Raw genomic sequence first — 25005 nt, 5'->3', positions numbered from 1 at the left:
TTTAAAAATCCAGGGCCCGATCACACTAGTGTAATAAGAATGATTTARAAGTCTGTTGTGATACAAGACTTCAAATTTTCACATGGGAGTCACCCAAGTGGGGTCCAGAAAGAAAGCAGAAAACTACCGAAGAACTTCCTCCTCATATCAAATATCTTCAAAATAAATAAGAACCCTTCCTTAAAGGCTGCAATTAAACTGTATTAATTCTTCAGGAACTGAAAAAGGGGAGAAGGAATTTCAGCAAAAAGCACAATTGTCAAATTTACAGGTACAAATTTACATTGYACAGGTACATGAAATTTACATTGTACAAATGCAAAGTTGACACACATTRTTGCAGACTTCCATAAATATATTTGGAATAACACAGACACATCCATATTTCTTTTTAATTGTCCATCTAGGAAAAAAAGGTTTCCACAGATGCTGCATATCCATCACTAATAGTTTATTATGCAGGCAATAAGCACAGCGCTTTTCAATATTTGTGAGGGGAAAAAAAGAAAAAACAGACATTCCTTGTCTCACAATTCAAGGGCAGAAAGTGGGCAAAAGGTGCGAGAGAAACTATTTCTATGCAAGTTAAATAACTTAAGTGTAAGAAGCAAAGGAGCAGAGGGCAAATAGAAGAGTTTGTATGGAGACAGGCAGCAGCCTTGGGGAAGAAGAGAGAAACTTGCCCTGAGGAACCGCCCAGTCCAAACATTTGCTTCTAGCCTTTGCAATCACAAAAAGGACCTTTATAAATATGAAATGACTCAGGAATCAAAACTTGGGAAGCAATTTTTTCCAGTTCTCTGCTCAGACCACTCAAGCATGTCTCATTAGTAAGTAAATAAAGACCTCATTAAAAATAAGATGTCATGAATCCCTGAAAGACAGTMTTTTGTAGCATCAGCTTGAACTTTCAGGACACAATCCAAAATCCACTCCTGTGGTACTCTGGCAGCACTTACCTCCTGTCCTGTAGCTACATCTATTGCYGTGTAAACTGTACCTGAGGCTCTAAATTAAACAGAGAAAAGAAAAAAGTCACTTATTAGTGTCTCAAAGTAAAAGTGAGAGCTTAATGCATGCCCCTTCTCCTGGTTCCCTGGCTCCCTGGAGTGCTCTCAGTCCCATCCCTTTACATTCAGTAATTCCAGTGGTAAACATCATCTGAAATATTTCTGAGACAAGGCTGTTGTTGGAACAGAAGCCAGAGAATTTATGGGGTGAAAAGCTTCTAGTAAGGAACACCATGGTCATCCATACCCTTGCTACTAAACCAGCAAACTGTGGACTGTGAATTTATCCCATTCTAAGTGGCATGGCTGCACTACCCTGGCTTGCAGAACACCCAAAGTGATAACAGAGCAACAAGATCAGCTAAAGTAAACAAATGTGGCATTTGTAGTGAGGAAAACAGGAGTTTGAGCAACGGAGCTCACTGCAGATCTGTGTTTTGCCTCAGTACAGTCTCTCCTACAACCTCTACTTTCCCRCTCCTCTGCTTAGAGAGGAACAGCACATGCCTCCAGGAGAGCTGATTCAGAAACAAATCTGTAATTTGAAGATGGTCTTGCAGTTCTCTCCCTGCATGTAGCTGTATTTATCAACCTGATCATCTAATGGCATAATTTCTTACATTACAACACAATTGCAAAAAACCCAGTCCCTGTGACTTTGCCAGGAGCAGGAGAAGAGTTGGGGGGGATGTGGCACCCAGCAAAACAACCAAAAACAAAAAGAAGAGAACAAAGAAACAACCAAACAAAATAAACTTTCCAAAGTATACCCAACAGCTTTTCCAGCAATCTAACTTAGCCTGGTTTCAGTTAATTCTTCTTAGCATATAGAAATGAAAGATTTAGGAGAGAAAAGAGGCATATACTAACCCCTGTCCAATCTTCTCAAAATTAGTGTACTTCTTTTTTGGATCACCCACACTGACGATACTTCCAAAAAAAAATAAAAAACAACAAAAAAAACCAAGAGGATTTACTTCTTCAAGTCCTTTTTTCATACAGCTGTAACTGTATGAAGTAGCAGTAAGAGCAGTCCATGACTACCACTGGCTGTGTCTCATGAGCCACTCATCAGAAATCCAGAGGCACATGGACACCAAGGAAGTCTTCACCTGTTTGCACAACAAACAGCTGCAGYATTCCCCTCTATCAGAACTTGCCTTCAGAAATGATGGGACACAGACACGAAGAACGTTTAACCTTCATTAGCAGTCATTACTAGGTGCAGGATGGGGATACACAGCCTAACACATGGGAAAACCATTATTTGTTGGGACCCTGCTACTTAAAGTAGCTCCCAGCTTCACTACCCTGSATGATCTAAGACACCCCTCCCCTGCAAAGTTTCTGAATTTGSAGGCCAGGGCTTCAATTATCTTGGAGCAAACAGTCTTTTACATAACTAGCCCAAGGTTTCCCTGCACCATGACAATTTGTAGCAGAGAAAAATTATTTATRATGTTTTGGTACCAGCACAGCCACAGCCCTTTACTGACCCTTGTGACTGGGCTGCAAGACTCAGGAGAGAAGGTGGAGAGATCCTTCAGAGCCAAATCYCCCCTGGCCTGTCCTGGGCAATGCTCAGCTGCTCTTGTAGGAACAGTCAGCACAGGTTTCAGCAGCAGTTACCAGCATCCCTCAGCTTCTGGAGAGGAACCTGAGACAATCTCAGCTCATTCTCYCAAAATTTGGCTGTTCAGCAAAAAGGAAGTGTATCACTGCATCCCTCAAAGGGAAAAGCACTTTGCCTGGTGCTYCACAGCACAGGGCTACAAGCAGCTGCAAACTTTATCTGATACTCGTAACTCCCCTATGGCAGGCAGGAATTACACCCTTTTTAGGGTGAAGAAACCAGAGMCAGCAATTTCTAGAGCTCAGCTGGGAGGCAGTCTCCTCTCTAACAGCACAGGGTGGCTAACAGGATCGAGGGATGGAGAGCTGCATCCAAGTTGGTGTTTGCAAGTCACTGAAGCTGCCGACATATGGTGCTACTTTCACAGGGTCTGGGGCTGAGCCTTGACAGATGTATATTGGCAAAGGAACTGCTCTTGGTCATTAAGCCAAGAAACCCAGTAGCAAGCAGAGCAAGAGCAGGCTATTTTCAGACACCGCTGGAGAGCAGCCAAATCCAGAGAGTTTAGGACAGACTGAGGTAGGAGTAGGGAATATGGCCCATGTTCGGGGAGGAGGGCAGAAAGAGAAATYTGGCTTTATAAACCCCACTCTGCAACTACAGAAGCAATGCTGTCTGCCCTGAGCATTGGTATTTCTGGACAAATATTCATAATTTTTTCCCTCAAAGCCAAACACAGGGTACAAATTCAGACAGCAAATGTTTCCCCAAGGCAGGGACTGGACAGAATGCTGTGGTGACAAGAGACGTTTGCCAGTTTTGCCCTGTTTAATGATCTTAACTCTAAAATGGGGRGATGTTTCCCACTCTCCCAAGAACCAGGTGAAGATTCATTAAYGTTTGCACCAATACTGTGTTTATGCTGAGAGGTAGAGATTGACCAGCCTCCTTTTAACCTTTGCACACATTTAGCACATCTTTAGTATGTGTAAATACATTTTTGTTTTGCAGTTTTAATCATTTTACTTACATRTCATACTAAAATGTCAAAAGACTGCTTGTCTGCACAAGTACAGCTCCATTGCCCCCAGTGGAAAGACATTTTTACTTAGATTAAGACTAAAGATTAAAACTTCATAACATTTTTCTGACTAGCCCACAAGGAGAAACTGACATCTGGAGCAAGCAAAGTGTCAGAAGGTACATCTGCTTCCCAACACTCCTAAAAGTAGCACTTGCATTTCTCTTCATGACTGAASTGGGTGTATTTGTATTAGAACACCACTTTACGTCTTGCTACAGTTGCTGCTTACCCTATCTGATCACAAAAATGGCTTAAATACTTAATGGTACAAAGATCCTCCTAATTCAGTGAGTGAAGCTGCAGTTTGAAACTATCTGTGTGAGTTTCCCAGTAGCAAGCAGTTCCAGTTAACATGCCATCAATTCAATTTAGGCTTTATTTAGAGAAATCACTCTGATACCATTTTAATATTTTAATTTTTTTTTCTAGTTATATGCTCAGATTAAGTCTTCATCTAGCTACTCGACTTTTATTCCTAAAATACTGACAAATATACCCTCCAGCAGAGGAGGCAGCCTGACCACAGAGGTGCTAACACAATTTAAATCAACCTTTGAGCAAGGCATGGAATGTAATTAACACAGGATTAGTAGTTCAAAGAATTAGAAATGCTTTACTCTAGCAAAACCCAGCCCAGGCTGAGGACAGCAATCARTTGTATGAAAGACCTGGTTCAGCTGTTGGATATGCCACAGCATTAACCCAAAACCACCAGGCAGCAGAGGAGCACTTGCACTGAAGGTAGGAACTGCCAAAGACATGAGGACACAACTGAGAGACTTGATTAATTTTTCTCAGAAAAAAAACACCAATTTGGCTACCCACAAAATGTTAAAGCACTTAAAAATAACTGAGTCACTTTACACCACGATACTGTGCAAAGCAAACTTGGGGATGCATTAATTTTCTCTCCATCTTTTAGACACCTTATGTCTAACATTGCAATATACTCATTCGTGCTTCAGAGCTACAGAGTAAGATGTGGAACAATCTCAGACTTCATAGTTAAGCAGATTTTACTTATTCAAGGCTTGTTTTGCAGAGCCTGAGGATCTGTAACTCCCTGGGGACTTCAGCCCGTATCACAGGTGCTTAGCTGACATTCAAGCTCACCTCTTGCATCTGCCCCCAGTTCTGTGTTGTGATTCTGTGCCCATGTCTCCGGTAAGGGATTTCAAAATAGAAAAGTCAAAACATTTTGGCTTATTGAGATTCTGAGAAACCAACACAGGACCTGGAATTTAACTTTTTTAAAGAACAAGGACATACTTAATTTTTCCAGTATCTCTTCATCTGACATTTTTGGCTTTTTCTTTTGCTTCTCTGTGTTCCTGACCAGCATGTCGGGTGCTGTCGTGCTGTTTTCCGAGGGAGAAGAAATAGGAGAGGTGGCCACATCTCTGGTAGGAGGAGGAAGAGGGTCTATCACAGAACGGGTGTATATCTAATGTCRTTGAGAAAAACACACAAGTCAGGTGAACATTTCAACACTTCATCTTGTTACTGTTCTTATTGCTTTCAGGGATGCATTTCTACAGCTACTTTGTTAGCAACTAAATCACTAATCAAGGACTCGTGCCTCCATAACCAGGCAGTGACAATATTAAGGTACTGTTCCAGAAGGAATGGCTCCCACTGCCTCCCTCCTGCTCCCAAGAAGGGCTCAGCACTGTGCCATGCAGCAGGGACAAAGAGCCACAGTCAAGGCCTGACTGTGACTGCAGCAGAGCRGGCTGAAGGAAGAATTTCTGCTCACAGATTTGGTGTGTTCAGGTCGYGGAGCTATCACAGGGGGTGGAGCTGCATCATCTTCATCGTCTTCATCTTCAGACACTGAGGGTACTGCAGGGGTCTCAGAGACAGCCTTCACATTCTGCATGGAGTTGAACAAATAGCAAAAATCACAACCCAACTGCATATTATGAACAAAATGACAAACACTGGGTTAGGCTCCTAACAGAGAYTGCACTGAAGCAAGTGCAGAAAAACAGCCATCACACCAGGCTGGCAACTTAGAGTGTCTGAAAAATTCAAAGCCCAGGAACCCTCAGACAGAGCTCCTCATCTGCCTGTGGGACAGCAATCCTCTTCCCAAAAACCTGAGATCCCCCTGGGCTCTCTCACCGCTTTCCCAACACCCACACAGCTGACCAGCAATTTTTGGGGCACCTGAGTTTGGAAATATCCCTATTTATATTCTCTTCGGGTTTTTTGTTTGCTTCAAACCCCGACCATTCAGCATGAAGATTTCAGACTTCAATTGCTATAATTTGCATCAAACTCTTGATGTTTTCTCCAAAAGTTAGAAGGTCAAGTTCACATGTCTCTGGTATTGTGATTGAGAACTAATTAATTAATGTGAGATTTTGGAAGCAAAATCTGTCAAAATCTTTTCAAATCTCTTAAAATTACTTCCTAACTAAACAGAATAAACTTGGCAAGGTCCTCAACCCACTAGACCAGTTCTGTTTGTGCATCATCACATTCACATCATCACATCACCACATACGAGTGGCAGGGAAAAAGTATTAAAGTCCTCAGAAAGAGGGGGAAAGCAATATAGTATTTCACTGAGCCTAAAACTCTTGAAGTTACCATCAATCTGACAAATAATTGGCAAAATGCTCTTGAGATAGCACAAAAACCTAGCTTGTTAAAAGCAACAAGGGGAGCCTGTGTACTGGGAATTTCCTGAATATCCCTGACATTAAAGGTTACCCAATGCTCTCAATCAAGCCATCTCAGTAGAACTGGTAACTACTGCTTTTTATAGGATTTACTTTAAAATCCAACCCCAGATATTGAAASTTCTGAGGACTGACATACAATGATATATAATAAAGAACATTGACAAAAACACTTTCCTTTTCTTTTTACAGAGTCCTAAACAATTAGAGCTGAACAAGCTGCCTTTGGAAGGGAGCAGAACAAGCCAATTCTAAGTAATGACATGGCTGTGAGAAAATAAGAGATGAGGAATTTGTGGGGTTTTATGAACCATCTYTAACTGAAAACTTTGTTTCTTCCAYCTCACAGGCACATACAGAAATTTATCATGTCTCCTAACAAAGCAAATAGGAGTGGTGCCTGCCCTGGTAAGGACTGAGTAAAGGTCAAGCAGAGAGAAGGAGAACCTTTTATTTCCTGTTCTGCTAGAGATTAGTCTGGTTAATCAACATTAGCTTTGGTAAATCAGACCTTGCAGGTTAGTAAATAAACTTCGTTATATGACAGATGTTTACAGAGACATAAAACCCAAACACAGAGTGGCTATCAAATTCTAAGTACAGGAACAGGCAAACTTCTATGAAAACAGAGCTATTTATATTAATTAATTCAATGATTTCCATTCACTGATTCACTATTCACTAAAAATCCTACTTCTGTCTTCTGAAAAAAAAAAAGAGAAAGAAGCATGCCTGTTTTGATAACATGTCTTCATCATACAAATATATATAGTTCAGATTTTAAAACACTAAGCAAACTAGAAGTTTATATGTCATTAACTAGCTTTTGCAAGTTTTTTAATCCCCAAACATTAGACAGAATGTGAATATAAGGCTTACCAAWGTATTAGATGAATTGTAGTCCTCTGCTGATTTATCTGAAAGACAGACAATAATGCCACTATAAATGAGGTATAAACACAGCAGCAGCAGGGAGAGGAGCAAGGGACAAGGTCCTTTTGAAAAAAGGCAGGAAAAAGGGCTGCTCCTGAACTTCCTAACTCCAGCTTCCCAGAACAAGCTGACCCTGGTAGATACAGGAACTGAGGGTAAACAAATGCAGACAAATGCAGGGGTCACAAATCCCTGCTGCAGGAGAATGGAACTGCCCAGAGCAACACCTGAATGAACACTGCCCTCCATCCACGTGCACAAAATATTATCAGTGGGCTAAATCAGCAGAGGCACTGCAGCTGTCTCACCACCRCAAAATGTTCCATCTCAGCCACCTAAACTTCCTGGAATTGCAGAGGACCCTACAAGTCAACTGGTGGCTTCTCATTTGACTATCCAGGCACATATGGGGAMGATTTGTGCTTCTATCCYCACCTRGAGCCTTCCTAATWAGTAMCAGATCTGGTGACATGGTTCTAYSCCCTTAAAAGAACCCCTTAATATTWAGAAAGGGAWGGAGTTGCAGTTGAAAGGRGAAAGGAGTGGCRGTTGCAGATGTCYTTCAGAGGACAGGTAATCCATACAAAGTTGCACAAAACCTTGGCATTTTTAACTTTTAAGGGAACCCAGCCAGCAATCATCAAGCACCCAGGCAGCAGAGGTGTATTCCTAAATCATGGCACATGGGAGCAGTGAGACTCTCACCCCAAATACCCAAAAAGCAACATCCACACCCACCCTGCAAACTGAAACTGGTGCGAAATTTAGCTGCCTGTTTTCTCCAGGGATTTTCATCCCAGCAGTCTGGGATCTGCCTTCCAGATGCTGGCTGTGAGCATCGGAAAAAGTCCATGTTTGGGAGGCTCAGCCCATTGACTGACCTCCTCTTTTGCAGCTGTGCTGGGCATCAGGATTAACACAATGGAGAGACTAATGGAGAGCTGGACAAAGTAGCAGCATGGGACCATCACCATGTACCTGTGAAACTCATGTACTTCTGACTGTTGGAGATCTTCTTGGAGTTGTAAAACTCCAACACATCCAGCACTGCCTGAGGGTTCTTCTTCTGCTCCGATTTGGTGATGTTGGAAGTCTGCAGCAGACGTGCCCATTGCTCTGGCATTCCCTGTGGGAAGAGGTATCTCATCAATATACAGCTGGCCTAACACGATTCACAAAACACAAGCCCACCGCCACAGCTGTGCCCCAGCTTTTACACACTACTATGAGGGAAATAAGGAGAAAAGAGGACAGAAGAGGGGAAAAAAAAAAATGATGACTGTGTGCCTGCCTAGCCACTGCCTGTGTTACAAACTGCACTTGAGTGTGTAAATGTCACTCTGCTCTTGGGTCTCTGGGCGAGTCCCAGGTCCTTTGCAGACCAAAATTCAAAAACTATAAAGGAGAAGACCTAATTGCTGCAGTTGAGGAACAGCCTTAAGGAAAGAAACAAAACACAAAATCCTTTATGCACAGGTATACACACATTTATATACACCACTAAAGACTATAGAAGAAACTGACACTGCATAGTCTCCAGCACAATAGACATGCAACACTCGTCGGGGACTTCTGGTAGCACTAGAGTTCTTTGGTAACAGCAGTGTGGTGCCCATTGTAACCAGAGATGGGAAAGCAGGTGTTAACTTCCCATCTGAAGCTCAGAATTTCGTTATAGGGACATCATTTCAGCCAGAAAATAAAYACACCTGGAGTACAGCCAGACTTGTGCCTTTCCTCACCAGCAAGAAAAACAGTTTGTATGGACAAAATGGCAGAGATTGGGATCCACTAGCAATGACGTTATCCTCCCTGCTCAAAAGGATGGCTGGATACACCTCAGGGAAAGCCCCACTGGCACATGGAGGGTAACCCAGGCAGGTCTAGAGGGTGCCATGCACAACAGAGCTGTACAAGTGATTCAGGGTAGGGGAATAAAGTCCCTGAAGGAGCAGCACATAACAGGCAGATAAAAACACCCTGCTCACAAACAACTTCTGCTGCTATGAAATACAACCAACCTTATAACCAAAATAAGAATAAAAATATGATGATGGTGATGAAATACAACTCTGACTTCACAGTATTTTGCATGCCAATAAAAGAAAAAAAAAGCCCACAATACATAAAAGCATCTGATATTTAGCCTTAAAGCCCACAATACATAAAAGCATCTGATATTTAGCCTTAGGGCAGCATACATATTCTGTCCTAAGTAGCTGTACACAGCTGTGTGCCTCCCAAAGGAAAACTCAGAGCCCCACTTGGGGGACACGGACTATGCTGTAGACCTACTTCAGCTCTAGAAGAGGAAGGGAGGGGAAGAAAAAGGAAGGGAGGAAAGATATACCATGTTTTGCTGACCACAACAGCCAAAAAAACAGGAAAGGAAAAGTTTGCTGGCAGCCTGGGCTCCTGGGATGTGCCAGGTTTGACAGACTCTCACATGGGTTAGTGGGTAACCTCTGCACATGTGTTTCAAAGCAGATCAAACTAGATGATGGTAATAGCCTTTCCAGCATTAATATATAAMAGATTAATAGGCACTGGTTCCTCCCAGCAATAAACTAAACCACACAGCTCTCATTTCCTCCATGTTCACTCACCGTGAATTCTCCCGTGACTGCATCAAACCCCACATGAATTGTGTGTTCAAAGTCTGAAGGAAGGGAAATCTCCGGCCGCTCTTTCTCTTTTTTCTTATTAGCTGCAAGAGACAAAAAAAACCAACAATCAAAAAATCCATAAATGCATTAAGAAATAAAATCTCCCCAACAGCTTCTTACTCACCTACACAATCATCCCCCTGMACTTTTGCTAGTCATACGATTTCAATTTGAAGCAGACAAACAGCAAGTTTAAAAACTTTGTTTCCTCATTTAAGAGCAGCCACAGTGAATGGACAATAGAAACAAAAGTCCCATAACACAGGACAAGCATAAGAGAAGGAAACTGATGTTTTCAGTATGTAAAGTATTAACTAGTATGTCTAGACTCAACAGTAYGAGAGTTATTTACCCAAAATATTAACTCAAATTTATACAGGTTAGAGTCAAAAGCTCTGCAGTGGCAGTAAGTGGAAGACAATCAGTTTTGAAAACATTTTTATTAGCTGTTTTAAGCAATATTTTTTTAAATATTATGTGCTTTAAAATATACCCTTGTCTCTCATACAAAGCCAGGCACAAAATTAACTACAAATACTGCTTAGAAATTGCTTCCTTCRTTCTATTTCCTCAAAAGTTTATGAAGAAACCCAAATATAATGTGTGCTTCTGCTATAAAATCTTATGAGCAAAAGCACTTTTAGATTTTTTTGTTAACAAAATGAGCTAAAGGTGGTTTTAATAACCAGCTTTGAAGACATAAGCAAGACTGCAGAATCTGGCAGGTGAGGAGCAGAAGTCATAAAGCAACAGGGAGGGAAATCAAGCAGAGGCACCCTGCACATTTTAAACTGAGGTCTTCAAACAAGATTATCATTATGCATTGGATTAAGTTCATCCATATTCATTATATATATTGAGGACTCCAGCTTCCTTTTAGTATTTATTGTGTTCAAGAAATTTAGATTAGTTTAAAGAAAAACCAAATTCTAGTCAGCTTTGCTGCTGCTTGCAGTTATAAAATCATCAGGGCCAGGAGAAGGTGAGCAAACCACTTACATTTCCCAGCTGCTCCCCTTCTTTATCCAGARCCAAACAGAATTTGTTTTGTGGCTGACATTCCCCAGTGCACTTTTGGAAACACGAATGCCAAAACCCAGGTATTTCAGAAGCCTGCAAGGCTGATGCTGAGTGTAGCAATTCTGTAAGGCACTGCTGTGGCTGGTTGTGCAGAGAGGCTCAGGGCTTGCCCCTAAGGACTGAATCCCATTTCCTTCAGTGCCAGCTTTGGCACTGTTCTCTGTATCATTACAGAGCTACAGTTGTAAAGAGTAATTCTGGAGAAAGAAAAAGATCAGATGCTCCATTTGGGACACGAAGATGGAACAGATTGTTTCTGATCCCTCTTTCAAACAAAGGGGATGGAGGAAGCTGAATCGACAGCGTTGCCAAGGGGAAAAGAGCCATGCTGGAGGAGACATCCCTGAGAAGGGAGTGAGGAGGAGACAGAGGCAGCTGCTGGTGAGCAGATGGTGAGCATCTGCAGCACAGAGGCCTCCTGCATGACCCGGCACTGGATGGAAAGCGAGAGGCAAAGYGGTGCAGGGACTGCCATCACAGGCACCATTTTCCATAGGTCTGCCCACAGGATCAGCCCATTCTTCCAAGCCAAAGGCTGAGGTGCCATCTCAGCCTAGAAGGCCATTGCTCAGGTGAGGAAGAAGAGGACACCTGTACCAGCACCACTACACAGGATTCATGCATGAGGCATGGTGCAGGGCAACTGCCACAGCAGAGTTGAACATATTCCTAAAAAAGCTTAAGGGCATTAAGCCGATATCCAGAAGTCTTAGGTGTTGGGGTTTTTTCCTACATTCAGGTAGATCTGACAGATGTAGAAGCCTAAACATTTTTAAGCCATTAATAACACAATTACCTTTTCAAGCAGGTATTTGTCATGCAGGTGGTGTGAGGAGAAAAGAACTAAAGAGACAGGCACTCCCAATTTTGCAAAGCACTTAGTTGCCCCTAAAGTGGTTGCAATATCCTTGCAACAAGCTAAAAAGGYTTGAAGAAGTTTACCTACCACCACCAAGGGCTTTATTCCCACAAACACSTCACCACTTTCTCATTCATAACCTCCCATGTTCAATCCTGTCACAAGAGCCTCCCATGAATTATCCTTACGATGCTCTGGCAACTTGAGCTGCAAGTATGAAGCATGATGTCTGACCACACAGTGAGCCCATCCTGAAGCACACTGAGATGRGAAAGGTCTTCACCACTGCTCACATGGACTAAAGTGCTCCCAATCACCATGGAAAGGGCTCYTGGTTGCTGTACACTGTCACCTTGTGGGTAAAACCTTGCCTCTGTGAAGCTGCAGCTGAGCTCAGCAAAGCTCAGAGGAGCTCAATGTGCCCCATTCAAGGCTGACTGATACCYTCAATCAGGCACTGATGAGCTCCCTGAGCCTAGGAAAATTCAAATGTTCACAAGYCCTGCTGAAAGCAACAAGGCACACAAAATCTGAATCCCTTTGGACAGGACCCACCCAGTATTAAGCCAACAGGCTTTTTTAAATACTAGTTTTGTGGTTTAAGCTGGGATAGAGGAAATCATGACTACAAATTACATGCTAAATTCTGCAGGCAGAGCATGACTCCTCCAGAGCCACTTGGCAAGKGGTATAGCTCAATCGAAGTGTGCAAACATGCTGAGGCCCTGGATTTTTGTCCCATGTGTCCTTTATGCAACACCTCTGCTCATGCACAGGGGTAGCACAGATTTGCTCAAAATTACTTTCTTCTGACTGCATGGAAACCAACTTCCCTTTTAGTTCAGCCAAACTRGCAAATAACAACCAAATTATTTCAGGCACAAACCAAAGAGAAGTGTCAGAACGCTGAAGAATTTCTCTAGGTTTAACTAGCATGAAGCACTGGGAATTTAGCTGTCATCAGGAGATTAGAAGAAGTTCTCATAGGATGAAAATCAACCAATTTGAAGTGAAGGTGACAGTGTTAGAAGAACTTTTTGCTCAACAAGAATTAGAGGACAGAAGCAACCATTCTCGTTTGGGCAGGTGTACTGCAACAGAAGGCTCTGCTGGGCTTGGCTAAACAAAAATCTCTCATGTCTTGAAGCATCTGCCATGTTGGCCAATCTTCAGTAAACACAGGCATCTTCTGATCAGCCGCAGTCTGTCTGCTGATTTTACCCAAAACGTTCATTTTTCTCCTTCTTTGTGGCTCTCCTTCATAACCCATTCCAAACTAGCATTTCAGGTTCTACTTCTTTTAGTSCTTTACAAGTTTCAGGAGATTTCTTTGATCTCTGAAACAGTCGATCATAGAGATTTAAAAACTCCTCTCCCTTAAGTAAACCAACACAAAAATCCTGCAGCTTTTTTATTCATACTCATAACAGAGAGTTCTAACAGGAATCCTGCAGACTTTTAACACTGAGTTCAAGGGTTTCTGATTGCAGGTTCAAACCCCMACATCTGGAAAACAATCCAAAGTTTCCACAAGTATCAGATAAGAATAACAAATGGCACAGTATTTTGTAGAAAATGATCCACCATCTTGCTTATTTAAATTAATAAGGCTATMATTTCAATTAGTCTTTACACTAATAAAAATTAGGAGGCAGCCTCCCTCCTGAAGAATGTGGAGTTGAAGATATCTAGTCTTGACTTTAGTTACCCAGTGCTCAGATACCATTGCAATACAGAAAAAAGCTGATGTATTAGGAAGAGGAACTCAAAAAAATAGGTCAGATATAAAAAGAAACGAGCACATATTAGGGGATGGAGATATTTTTTTCTTGCACCACTTCAAAAGATTCATGAGAGAGAGGTTTTTTAAAATAKCCTCATCCTAAAAATTAGCATTTCATGTACAGTTCACAGTTCCTATCTCTTTTTCCATCTGTTACAATCCCTTGAACATGAAAAATTCCTTCAGTACCCAAGAAATATGCAAGAATTTTCAGTGACAGACTGTTCTTAAAAGCAAGTAAAGAATGCCTGACCCAGACATTAGAAGAGAGTAAATGGCCATGARGTAAAATATGACAGGTCTAGAAGGAAATTGCATGTTAGTCTTGTATAACTCAAATTATTTGCTGTTTAAAACAACAAAACAGGAAAAAGACCTCCCTCTGCTCTCCACCAAAGGAATTGTCAATGCCAGCTTTARTGGCCAGCTTGCAATTGGCACAAAAAAATTTATTATTTTCAAGACCACTACGGACAAGTCAGGCTGGGAAGTTACAGAGCTAGTCCCAGAGTTAATCCCASTTTTCAGGATAATTTACAGGAAAGGCAAAATAAAAAAAATAAAAAAAAAAACCTAGAAGAAAGAGGGTCTACAAGAGCCCTGCAGAGGGATTTTGACAAGGACATGGAGTGATAAGACAAGAAGGAATAGACTAGAAACAACAGAGGGTAGGTTTAGATTAGGTATTAGGAAGAAATTCCTCACTGTGAGGGTGGTGAGGCACTGGCACAGGTTGCCCAGAGAAACTGTGGATGCCCCATCGCTGGAAATGTTCAAGGCCAGGCTAAATGGGGCTCTGAGCAGCCTCCAGTAGTGGAAGGTATCCCTGCCTATGACAGGAGATGTGGAGCGAGATGATCTTTAAGGCCMCTTACAGCCCAAATAATTCTAGGATTCTATGACCTTATGAAAAAAAAAGGTGTTATGGATGAAATGTGGCAGGATTAATCATTAGAAAAAACAAATTCACAGACTGTACATTATGCACYCCAAAACAACCAAGACAGACATGCATGAAACAAACACCCAATGTTTTCTAAAACCTCAACCATCACAATGCATCAAGTTCCTGACTACATTCAAACAGAAGGTTTATTAGAAGAGATGAAATACTGTACTTTTATCTCCTGGTAAAATAGATCGATAAAATCGATCCTTCCTCTTCTTTTCTTCTGGATTGGGAGGCAGAGGTTTTGAGCCATGGTTTAAGGTCCCAGGATCTTTGCTTCCTGATCCAATCATAGTGCTGGTATTTCTCATTGGAGGAGCAGGTGGTTTGTCTTCTGTTTCAACTCCATTGTTAGACATCTTCAGTTGGGGAGGCCGTTACTGGGAATTGGAAAAGAAAATAAATTGGAAGACATAATTATTTATTTATTGTAAACTAAAAGCACACTCAATCAAGTAAATCACAAGCAGGCATTTGCAGACAGTTCTGCAGCCTCAGTCCAGCCATTAACCCAGTACTGCTGTGCTCACCATAAACCATATGTCCAGGTGCCACATTCACAGGCTTTTGGAACACTTCCAGGGATCATGACAGCAACATAAACCCAGAACAACAATTTGTGTCAGCACAACAAATTCTACTCAAGCTTCAAATTTTTTTTACTGTCAACAGGACTAGGTTCAAGCATTTGAGTTATTTTTCACTGAGAAAAGCTTCTTTCAGGATACAACCAATTCTCAAGCAAACCGTGGAGCCAAAGTGCAGGATGCAAAGGTAAATAAAAGGTGGTAAAGAGTAGGGACACCTGAGAAGAGCCAATAAGCTGCTGAGTTTGTAATACTTCTCAGATCCATGCTAGTTCTTCTAAAAACTATGTCCAAAGATTTGCATCAGTCTCCAGCACAGCACAACACAGGCACTGAAGTTTGTACTCCAAGAGTTTYGATGCAGCCACTCAGGCTCCTTTGTTAAAAAGCTGCTGAGAGGCTTCAGAGGCAGAGGTGGCCAGGAAGCCCTGAGCTGTACCCATGTCACCTCAGATGCACTGCCACAGCCCTCAACTGTGCCAAGCCAGCCCTGGCCTTTCTGCAGATACAGCACACTTCAGGAGAACTCCAACTGCCAGGAAGTTGACTGCATTTTGTTCTGTTGGGAGGGTCAGACGAAACTAGATCCCCAACATGCACTTAAATCCATAAGYAAATAATCCCTGCTGTGCAGATTTAAAGACGGAAGCTTGGGAACAGGGCAATAGATTATTCTGCAACAACTAACTTGWCCCACCCAAATGAGATCAGCATTACTCTGGACACAGCCCGGCTGCAGCCAGATCCTTCTGGAAACTGGAATTCATCTGCACTATGTTTTCGAAAGTGAGCTGGGAGTTAACTGCTGAGTAAAGACCAAAGTGGGAACAGTTTCTGTTTGGGTGGAAAAAGCAATTCAACAGCTTTACCAATTTCACAGGCAGTAAGGGAAGATGTTTCGCTCAGGGAGAATTACAGGGTGGCAGAAAGTCAGGAGCTGTTTGCCCTGTGCAAATGAGAAATGTAGTTACAAAGCTGAGATCACTGAGACTGCCAGGGAGCGCTTGCCATAGGCTGGACTGTGTGACACTGAGTCACACTCCAGATGCCACCACCAYAGCACAGTCCTATGGCCACACAGCACCCAGCCAGCCTCCAAAGTCTCTTTCAGCCAAGCTACTGATCCTCAGTACAACTGGCAAGACTCAGACCCAGTCTCACTGCTCTCACTGCTGTGGGGAAGGAAGGCAGGCAAACACTGCCCGCAGGAGTCACTGTGCAGCAATGTGTCGGATTTTGCCAARAGCAGTTTCCCTTGCTGTTGCCTGCCAAGCCATGGCTGGCCTGCAGCTCCACCTTCTCCTCCACCTGATTCCCAGTTTCTTCACACTTGCTCTTAAACGGGAGAGTTGGCAGTGTTGTACAGCCTGTAAGGCTTTGGGCAAGTCTTCACACACAGGRAATTTTGCAAAAGGCCTGACCCCAGCCCTATTTTTCCTTCCAATACAGCAGTGCAATGRAATATTAAATGACAGACTAGCATTTGGAGATTGGTTTTAATGGTGGGACAGCTTTGGCATTTGGGAGGGGTGSGGGAAATCAGCTGCACATTTGTCTGGGCGCGTCCTTGCATGTGCCCTGTGCGTGTCCCACCACTCATGCTTCAGCCTCATGCCTTCCTCGAGTATAAAACAGAACAGAACTCAGTGACAGCTGGAGTGCCAGCCATGAAGTGGTTGGTGCAAACAAATACTCTCCCTGCCGAAGCAGTGGAAAAAAGTCTAAGCTAAAACCCGAGCAGTAATTTTGGCAGCCACTGCTGTGCATGGATCTGGTGGAACATGAGGATATTGAGGCCTCACCGATGGGCTTTGCACATCACAGTGTCAGTGGCTGGAACTGAACTGGCACAACTAAACCATCTGAAACAACATAGGGAGCAATGTCCCATAAGAGATGCATTCTCTGCATTGATCTTATTTAACTACGAGAAAGCAAACTGCCAGGAARGTGCTAGGAATATACTGCAAACAGAAGGAAGCAGAAGGAAAAGGAATGTTAGCAGCTCGGTGTCTCCCAGACAGACCTCCCCAGGAGTGGCACCACAATTGCAGCTCTAACACCCCTGTTTACCCCCACGGGGGTTTGAATAAAGGCGCATCCAAAAATTCCCCCACCAGCCAGACTTCCCAGAGCTGCAGACATGGCTGGGATAGAGACTGACTCACTTCTGGGTCCCTCTCCCACTGAGCAGAGAGGTGAGCAGGTGAGAATGGGTGCTTCTAGCCTCTGTCATGGCACAAAATTAAGCAGGGGACAGAGTAAAGTTTACTAAGTTGGGAAATGGATGCAACTTCAGACCAAAATAGAGCAGTATGTGGCTCCAGGCAGGAGAAAAAGAGGTGAGAAAGATAAAAAAAAAAACGTGACGCAGAAGCTGGCCTAGTACTGGGAGAAAGAAAAAGAACATAAGAAAAAAAAAAAAAAAAGAAAAAAAAAAAAAAAAAACCACCCAAAAAAGACTGAGAAAAATCTCTGGATGTCAAGCATCCTCCCTCTCAGTTCCACCAGTGCAAAACCCCAGGGACATCTGCTCTCAGTTTTTTCAGTATAAGAAAGTTGGTCAAAATCCCTCAGTCAGAAAGGATAGTGCACAAGTGAACTACTGTTTTACCTCAGGGATAGAAAYTGGCAGTACAAGCTCTTGTTTATCTTACGTTATTCCATGAATGAGCAAGAAACTGCTGAGAAGTTACATAGTTTCACAAACAATCTGTTTCACACCTATTTGATAACAGCAACCTTGCTATAGGCAAAGCCTATAGTACAGCCCTCTCAATTTCCCTCCATCACTCAAGCTCCCAGACCTTCCTCTTCATCAAAGTMTTATGTTTGGAGTTAGATGAGCTGTTTGGAGATGGGGAGCAGTGAGAGAAATCCACTGATCCACAAAACTAAGAGACTGATTCCATAGAAGTTATCCTCTGTAACAGCAGTATTAGAGGGTTCCCAAAAGCCTTGTGCCATCATATATTTAAAGGGAAAACGAAAATCCTGCTTATGTGAGTCCTCCCACTGCAATACGATGCTCCAAACTTCTATTGGCTGCAAAGTTTGTGGATGAAACTCCTTTCTGAYAGAATTATACCCCCCATCTCAGAGCTGAGAGCCCACTGAGAGTCAYGCCAAGTGGTTACAGAGGCAGCCATCTCCCTTGCTGGAGCCCAGCTGGCTGTGCAAATTCTCTCCTTCCTAAAATAATCTCCTGGCAATTCACATTTAAGCAGGCTTTAAACAAACCCCCTCRTGTAGGCGCTGCTCAAATTCAGAGYGCCAGGCTATCGCTTCCCCAGCCAGCACAACATCAGYGCTGGGCCACTGAAATGAGTCACTGTGCTCGGCACAATCCATTCCAACAGCAATGCAAAGCATCACTGCACTGAATTATTGCTTTCCTCACACCAGCACGACTCTGCCTTGAGAAATCCATCCTAGGTTTCCACGGTGTGATTAAGTGAACAGTGGAAGCAATGAAACAGCACATGAACTTTTCAACCAGAGTCAGATGAGGGAACGCATTTTAGCTGCAGACACAATTATTCTCAACTACTATATATATATTAAAATACCAGCACTCAAACCAAACCCTGGAGACATCATAGGAAGGCATAGCCTTGATGTAGGACTATTGTTTCCGCAGACATTTGGGAGTACTGAAAGTTCAAATTGTTTCAGCACACAGTAATCATGAGAAGTTTTATTACATACGGCAATCTGTGACTGCTGTAGTCGAGTTACGGTTGCTTTCAACGCTCCCTGTCTCCCCCATCAACTGTTGCAGCCCATTAGCTAAAAATCATTGCCCCAGCCTCAACAGAGTCCAACAGCAAACCTGACAAACTCTCCTTTCACACCTACAAAACGCTTCTGCAGACAGGAAAGAGACAGAGAAGACAGAACAAGCAGAAGTACTGAACAGACGAGAGCATCCCCAGGTGCCAAGAGTGGCATCCAAGAGCTCAGAGCACACACACGTGCAGAGATACATGCAGGTGTGCTGATCTGTGTTAAGACAATAAAACACGAAAGGCWGTCACAGAATCATTAAGGTTGGAAAAGGAGTCTGAGATCATGAAGCCCGAGCATTAGCCCAACACGACTGTGTAACCACTAAACCACATTTTCAAGTGCCAYATCCACATGCCTTGTGAATCATGAAGTTTATCCCTAAACTACAGGCATAAACTGTAGTACAGGTACAGTCTCCTGAGACATTCACCTATCAGAGTGGGACCCAAAGGTATGTGGAACATTCTGACCCTACTATAGCACGCACATAAGCAAAAAAAAAAAAAAAAACAACCAGAGAGAACAAAGATCCTCCATGTATGTCATTTTTCTTCTACTTTTTCACTTAAGTACATAATTTCAAACCTGCTGCTCCACACTGAACTCTAAGTTTCTATCAAGCTGCTTGTGTTCCCTTTGCATTCCTTAGCAAGACAGACAGATGACTGATTGCTAAAAAAGAAAGCAATTAAACAGTCAGAAAGGCTGAAACCTACGCTACAGTAGATGCCATACCGATAACTACATCCAATGCATACTAATTGCAAGAGTCAACATGAAAACTCATAAAAGAGCCATCCACAATTCATGCAGTCTGGCAAGAGAGTAGCTGTAAGTTACTCACTACAACTTACAGATGAATAAACTATATTAAACAAGATGGGGAGGAAGAAGATGCTCAGCAACTGCTCTTCCCTCTCTGCCTACTACCAGAAGGAAGTCTCACATATTTCCAAGATGCTAGTATTCTGTTGTTGCAGGGTGAGGAAAACGTGTCTTGCCCACGAAAAAAAAAAAAAAAGACAGAGTCTTAACCTTTAATTTACTTGCTGCTGATCAGAACAGGTGTTCTACCTCTGTCCCAGCATCCCTACATCCTTCCACCCCACAGCTAGAGATTGCTTGCGCACACACAGGGTTAAAACCTCCCCCTTCCYCCTCACACTGCCCTGGTGAGAAAGAGCACAGGCTGTGCCCTGCTCTGCTCAAACACATTGCAAGCAGCAGATTCCTCCTGTGTGTCACACTTCCATGCAAATCCCAGCAGAAAAAGTAACATCAGAGTTTACCAGCTGGGTTTCGACACAGGATGAAAAGACAGTCATTCGTTTTTTATTGCTTTACGTGGGACTAAATCTCAAGCATCAGTCTCACACTGAAGGAAAGGCACYCCACGCGTTCCACCTGAAAAAGAGGCAAAGGTGTCCTCTTCCCCCACCCAGCAGCAGATGGGACCTGGAACACATGCTGTCACAAAAAAGGCAGCTGCAACGCACAAACCCCGAGGGAGGACAGACCGATCACCGCATTTAGAGGTGATTAAAAAAACCCTCAGAAACTGCAGCATGGAGCTGTCTCCCCAGACACTTACCACACATCTGAGCTCTGTGCAAGTGTGCCAACTAAACCAAAAAAGCCAAGGACCAGAAAAGCACCAGCCCAGACCTGGCATTTACATGTGAACTACAACAAAAACAGAGCCAAAAAACAAACAAACAACAACAAAAAAAACTCCAAAGCACAAAGGCTTGCATAAAGTTCAAATAAATAATTACAAAACAACAGTGTTTGCTGTCTTTTTAGAACTTACCTGTTAGACCCCTGCAGGTGCTGCCAACACCTAAAGGTGCAGATGAAATCACTAAACGAATGAAAGAATAATCACTAAACATCAGTATACAAGTAGAAGAGAATGCATCCGCTGCTACAGCTCGGGTGGGTGGGTGGGTGGGTGTGAGGAGGGGGAAGGGAGACACTCTCATGGCAGATGGCCAACTACCAGTTGCAGACTTGCTCCATTGCCAGCATTATTTCCATAGTGCCAGACATAAAGGATGACTGACCACTTACAACATGAAAAGCTGGACAATTCCATGGCTTGGAATTTTAAAAGCCCAAAGTCCGGATGGTCCTTTTAAAAAAGCCTTTCATTCAACCCCAGCACTTTAAGCTAAATACAAGAACTGCCAGGTGGGATGCCCCGGCCCTGATTTTGCAAGAGGACATGGACATCACTGCACTGGGCAGGAGAGCTGCAAAATCTCTCCCTGAGCAGATATGCAAACCCATCCTACCGCACAGATAGGCTTCTAAAGAAGAACAGACTAATTATAACCACTCGATTCCTAGCAACAGAGTTCTCCTTTCATTCAAGTTAAGGAAGATGCTTTCTGTTTTGCTTAAAAGAATCAAGGCCCAATGTTCTCCAGCTTCCACAGTGTGGGCCCATGCATGAACACTGTGACGGTAACCCAGGCACTCTGAGGGTTTCAGAAGCACTGAGGCAGGTCAAGCCCTTTCCACCACATTAGGCTTGAATCCAAAACCACAGAGAGGCAATGCCAGCTTAAATTGCCATGTTTAGACTTGGCTTCAGCTGTTGCACAAATAACTGGCAGTGTCAAACAATAACCATTTCACAAGCAATGCCAGCTATACCCAACTACCTGGAACACGTGAAGAGCTCCCCTTGTGCTCCAGCAGGCAACTTTGGAGAGCTGCAGAGATCAGCTCTGGCTGAGCCCATCCCTGAGCAGCAGCCTCCTCATTTTGRCCGAGCATTTACTCACTTCTAACAGCGCTTTTAAACAGCCCAAGAGAAATTAACTGAATCCATATTCAAGGAGGAAAAAAAAATAAAATCCAAGCGGAGACAGAAAGAACCAAGAGTATAATTTTTAAAAGCTCACAGCCCACAAATCATCCTCCTTGTTTCCTCATCTCCAGAAGCGCTGCCTCCCCTCCCCCAGCTACATGCCTGAACAAGCAAGTTCGCTGTTGCAGATGTCAGGACAGGCTCCCTTTTCCAGCACAGCACAGCACAGCACAGCACAGCACAGCACAGCACAGCACAGCACAGCACAGCACAGCACAGCACAGCACAGAGCAGCCTTGGCTCTGGTTCCGCTTTTGCTCACAGGAGGGCAAGGGCTTCAACCACACAAGCCAAAGTAATCGCTGGGGCCAGAGCTTGCTAAGCAGGGTGGGAAAAATAAAGGCCTCTTATGTTAAAGCATACCCAAAGCCCATATAAAGCAGGTTTCCTGGAGGAAATCTGTGTTCCAGAGGAAATGACTGGATGCAGCATAAAGAGAATATATTAATGCACACTGTTAAACCCACCCCCACTACTCTGTGCTGAAGTTACTTGGCTCTGAGTCCTAACTACACATTAGCAGCAACAGTAACTGAGAGCAGCCGAATCATTAATCATTCTTCCATTCAGAAATTTCCAAGCCAGATGATGGACATAGAGCACAGGGCTCAGAATTAAGCCCTGCTATCCCCTAGTGTGGAATAATTCCCAGCACAACATATTCACACTTTAAATACACATTAGCATTTGCAAAAATGGCACCTTTTTAAATGCAAAGATCTGCCATTTAGCAATGGGGGTGGGGGTAAGGAATATATACGAAAATGAGAACATTGTCAGATCAAGTCAACAACATCCCACGGGCACAGAGGACACTGCAATGCAGTGGTTAGCAAAAAGCCACAGTACGTAAACAGATGAAAGTTTACATTAACCTGTAAAAGCTGAGTTTTTTTTCTGAGGTGAAGAAATACCAAAACAGAGACCTGCAAGGAGGAAACTCATAATGTTCTTAAGGGCAAAACTCACTCAACTCCTTTGTCGCTGGGAAAGCAAAGAGCAGGAAGACAACCCAATTACTGTTCGTGAATGAAACCATCSAAGAGGCTCAATTAGACTGAAGAGAAAATGCCACAACAGTTCAGTGTTAATTGGAAATGCAAACATTTATCATCAGAGTAGTGCCTGCTCCTGTGTATAGCTCCATTGTGCTCACTGTAGCTAATGACAGTAGGAAGCCCAGTCCTCCATAGTATTTATGTAATGACTGGCAAAGCTGTCACATTCCCTTAATTGCTAGCCAGGATTTTCATACTGGCAGCAGTTTTCAATTAAATAAAATCAYAAAGATTGGTTCCGTTTCATGTTGCTTTGTTAAAAGTTTTGGTTCTTTAAAGCTGGGGAAAGAGGGAGCATGAATAGCTCTCCAAAGACAGGATAAGCTCTGCATTAAATRTGAAGTTTTTGTAGACAAACTGATTTTAGATGCAATGAAAGCACCATCCAATACCTAGAGCTGCAAGAGCTAATTYAATATCAGTAAAGACAAGCAACTTGAGAACTGCAAATAAATCTGCTTCAGGTTTGCAATGATTACTCCTTCAAGTGCGATTCATGTAATGCTCTAAGAGCAGCTCACTTACAAGGCAAAATGAAAAAGCCTAAGGTGGCTTCGGGTTTCCCCCCTAATTAAACTCTCACAGTGGAGTCTTCTTTGCTGCTAGAACATCAGCTCTGTATTTATAATTATATGTTATCTAGCAAAACTCCCTATTCTTCCTGCTTTATCATTCCAGAACACACAGGAGGAGCCATAGTGGTAAGGTCTCACTTTCCTAGACTTCCTTGCTTGTACCAAATGCACTGCAGAGCATTAACTAGTCCATTAAGAATCATCATCGTTTAATTCAATGAGCAGCAGCTTGTTTTTAGGAAGTACCATCAAGCCTTTTATCACATCATTTACTCAGATTCCAATCATACTTACTGTATGTCAGTAGAGAAAAGAAAGCTCTATAGGACTGGCACAAAGGAACTGCTGTTTCTGCAATATATTACAACCAAGTCTGCATTAGCTCTCAGTTAAATAAAGCCCATGAGCCAACACTATTTTTACTCCACTGAACAAAAGGAAATATAACAGCATCACTTATTACAGTGGCAAGCCCATTTTAAGGCACCGTGTAATTAGGAGTAGGCGTTAATTGCAAGACTAGATTTAGCAGGCAAGGTTTTCCTCAACATCTCCAAGCAAGGTTTTTCTGGGGCATGGATCTTCTTACCCTGTGTTCTTGCTACAGTGACCTAAGCAACTTCCAAGCAGGACACACGGATCTTCACTGCTACCTATTTAAGACTCATTCTTTCTCAAGAAGCAGCAACACTGCAGCCATAAAACCCAACCTAGAGGAGACTGACATAAAACCCAACCTAGAGCTTCCATTCACAGCCCTGTCAGCATCTGAAGCAAGTCRCTTGCTTATTTCCATCCAATTCCCAGTGGACAAGCATCTACATCATATAATTAGGAACAATGTGAACTGCAAATTCAGCAGAATTGGGATTTCACTGATGGATGGATTGCCAGTCTGCATGTTTTATTCATCTCAAGACTGCTTTGTTAGGTTGTATGTCCTCTGTGTACTTAAAATCGTTTTATGGTCACTACTGGGAAGACAAGAAGCTCTACAGACAAAATTTTATTTTTGCTAAGTGCTAGCCAAAATTCAACGGATTTCCAAAATGAGGACAACCACCAAAGACAGAGATTCTAGGAAGTTCTATGAGTCAAGGCATTTTGTTCAGCACAGTATTTCCTCCCAGTGCTCTAAATCACCTTGCTCAAATCCTACAGCTACATTCTGCTAAGGTCACCAGCATAAGGTCACCTCCCTAGCAGAGGAGCAAATCCAGGGGCAGTTTCCTGATCATCCTTTCCTAACTCCAGTAATTAAGATTCAAGGATGTTCAGTATGAGTACATTGTCATACAGTACCTACCAGAACCCCAAAACTTCCTCAGTGTTTGGGCATGTAAATTTCCATTTCAGCACCACCTGAGGTTGCCTGACCACASTCCCTCTCTCCCTATCCAAGGAGAAAAAGTATAAAATGATTCTTTAAATTTTGTAACTAGCACACCATAATTTCACCTCTCACCTTCACAGCAACAGCTGTTTGCTTAAAAAAAA

The 25005-nt window shown here is 42.9% G+C and overlaps 1 protein-coding gene across 1 annotated transcript in view; it reads right to left on the bottom strand.

Annotated features, from left to right (window-relative positions):
• PAK1 (p21 (RAC1) activated kinase 1) overlaps positions 1 to 25005 on the bottom strand; it is a 75483-nt gene that overhangs the window by 18331 nt on the left and 32147 nt on the right. The window contains exons 2-9 of the mRNA XM_057377741.1: positions 14794 to 15004; positions 9894 to 9994; positions 8266 to 8413; positions 7234 to 7271; positions 5424 to 5540; positions 4933 to 5111; positions 1881 to 1940; positions 960 to 1008 (exon numbers count right to left, since the gene is read on the bottom strand). Of these exons, the coding sequence (XP_057233724.1) occupies positions 960 to 1008; positions 1881 to 1940; positions 4933 to 5111; positions 5424 to 5540; positions 7234 to 7271; positions 8266 to 8413; positions 9894 to 9994; positions 14794 to 14983 (882 nt within the window). The 5' untranslated portion in view covers positions 14984 to 15004. The remainder of the gene's footprint in view (positions 1 to 959; positions 1009 to 1880; positions 1941 to 4932; positions 5112 to 5423; positions 5541 to 7233; positions 7272 to 8265; positions 8414 to 9893; positions 9995 to 14793; positions 15005 to 25005) is intronic.

Source organism: Malurus melanocephalus, unplaced genomic scaffold, assembly GCF_030028575.1.
Source record: "Malurus melanocephalus ecotype Western Australia unplaced genomic scaffold, MMel_1.1 scaffold_322, whole genome shotgun sequence".
NCBI classification, from domain to species: Eukaryota; Metazoa; Chordata; class Aves; order Passeriformes; family Maluridae; genus Malurus; species Malurus melanocephalus.
Note: the sequence above shows the minus strand (reverse complement) of the source record. Positions and strands in the feature narration are given on the sequence as shown.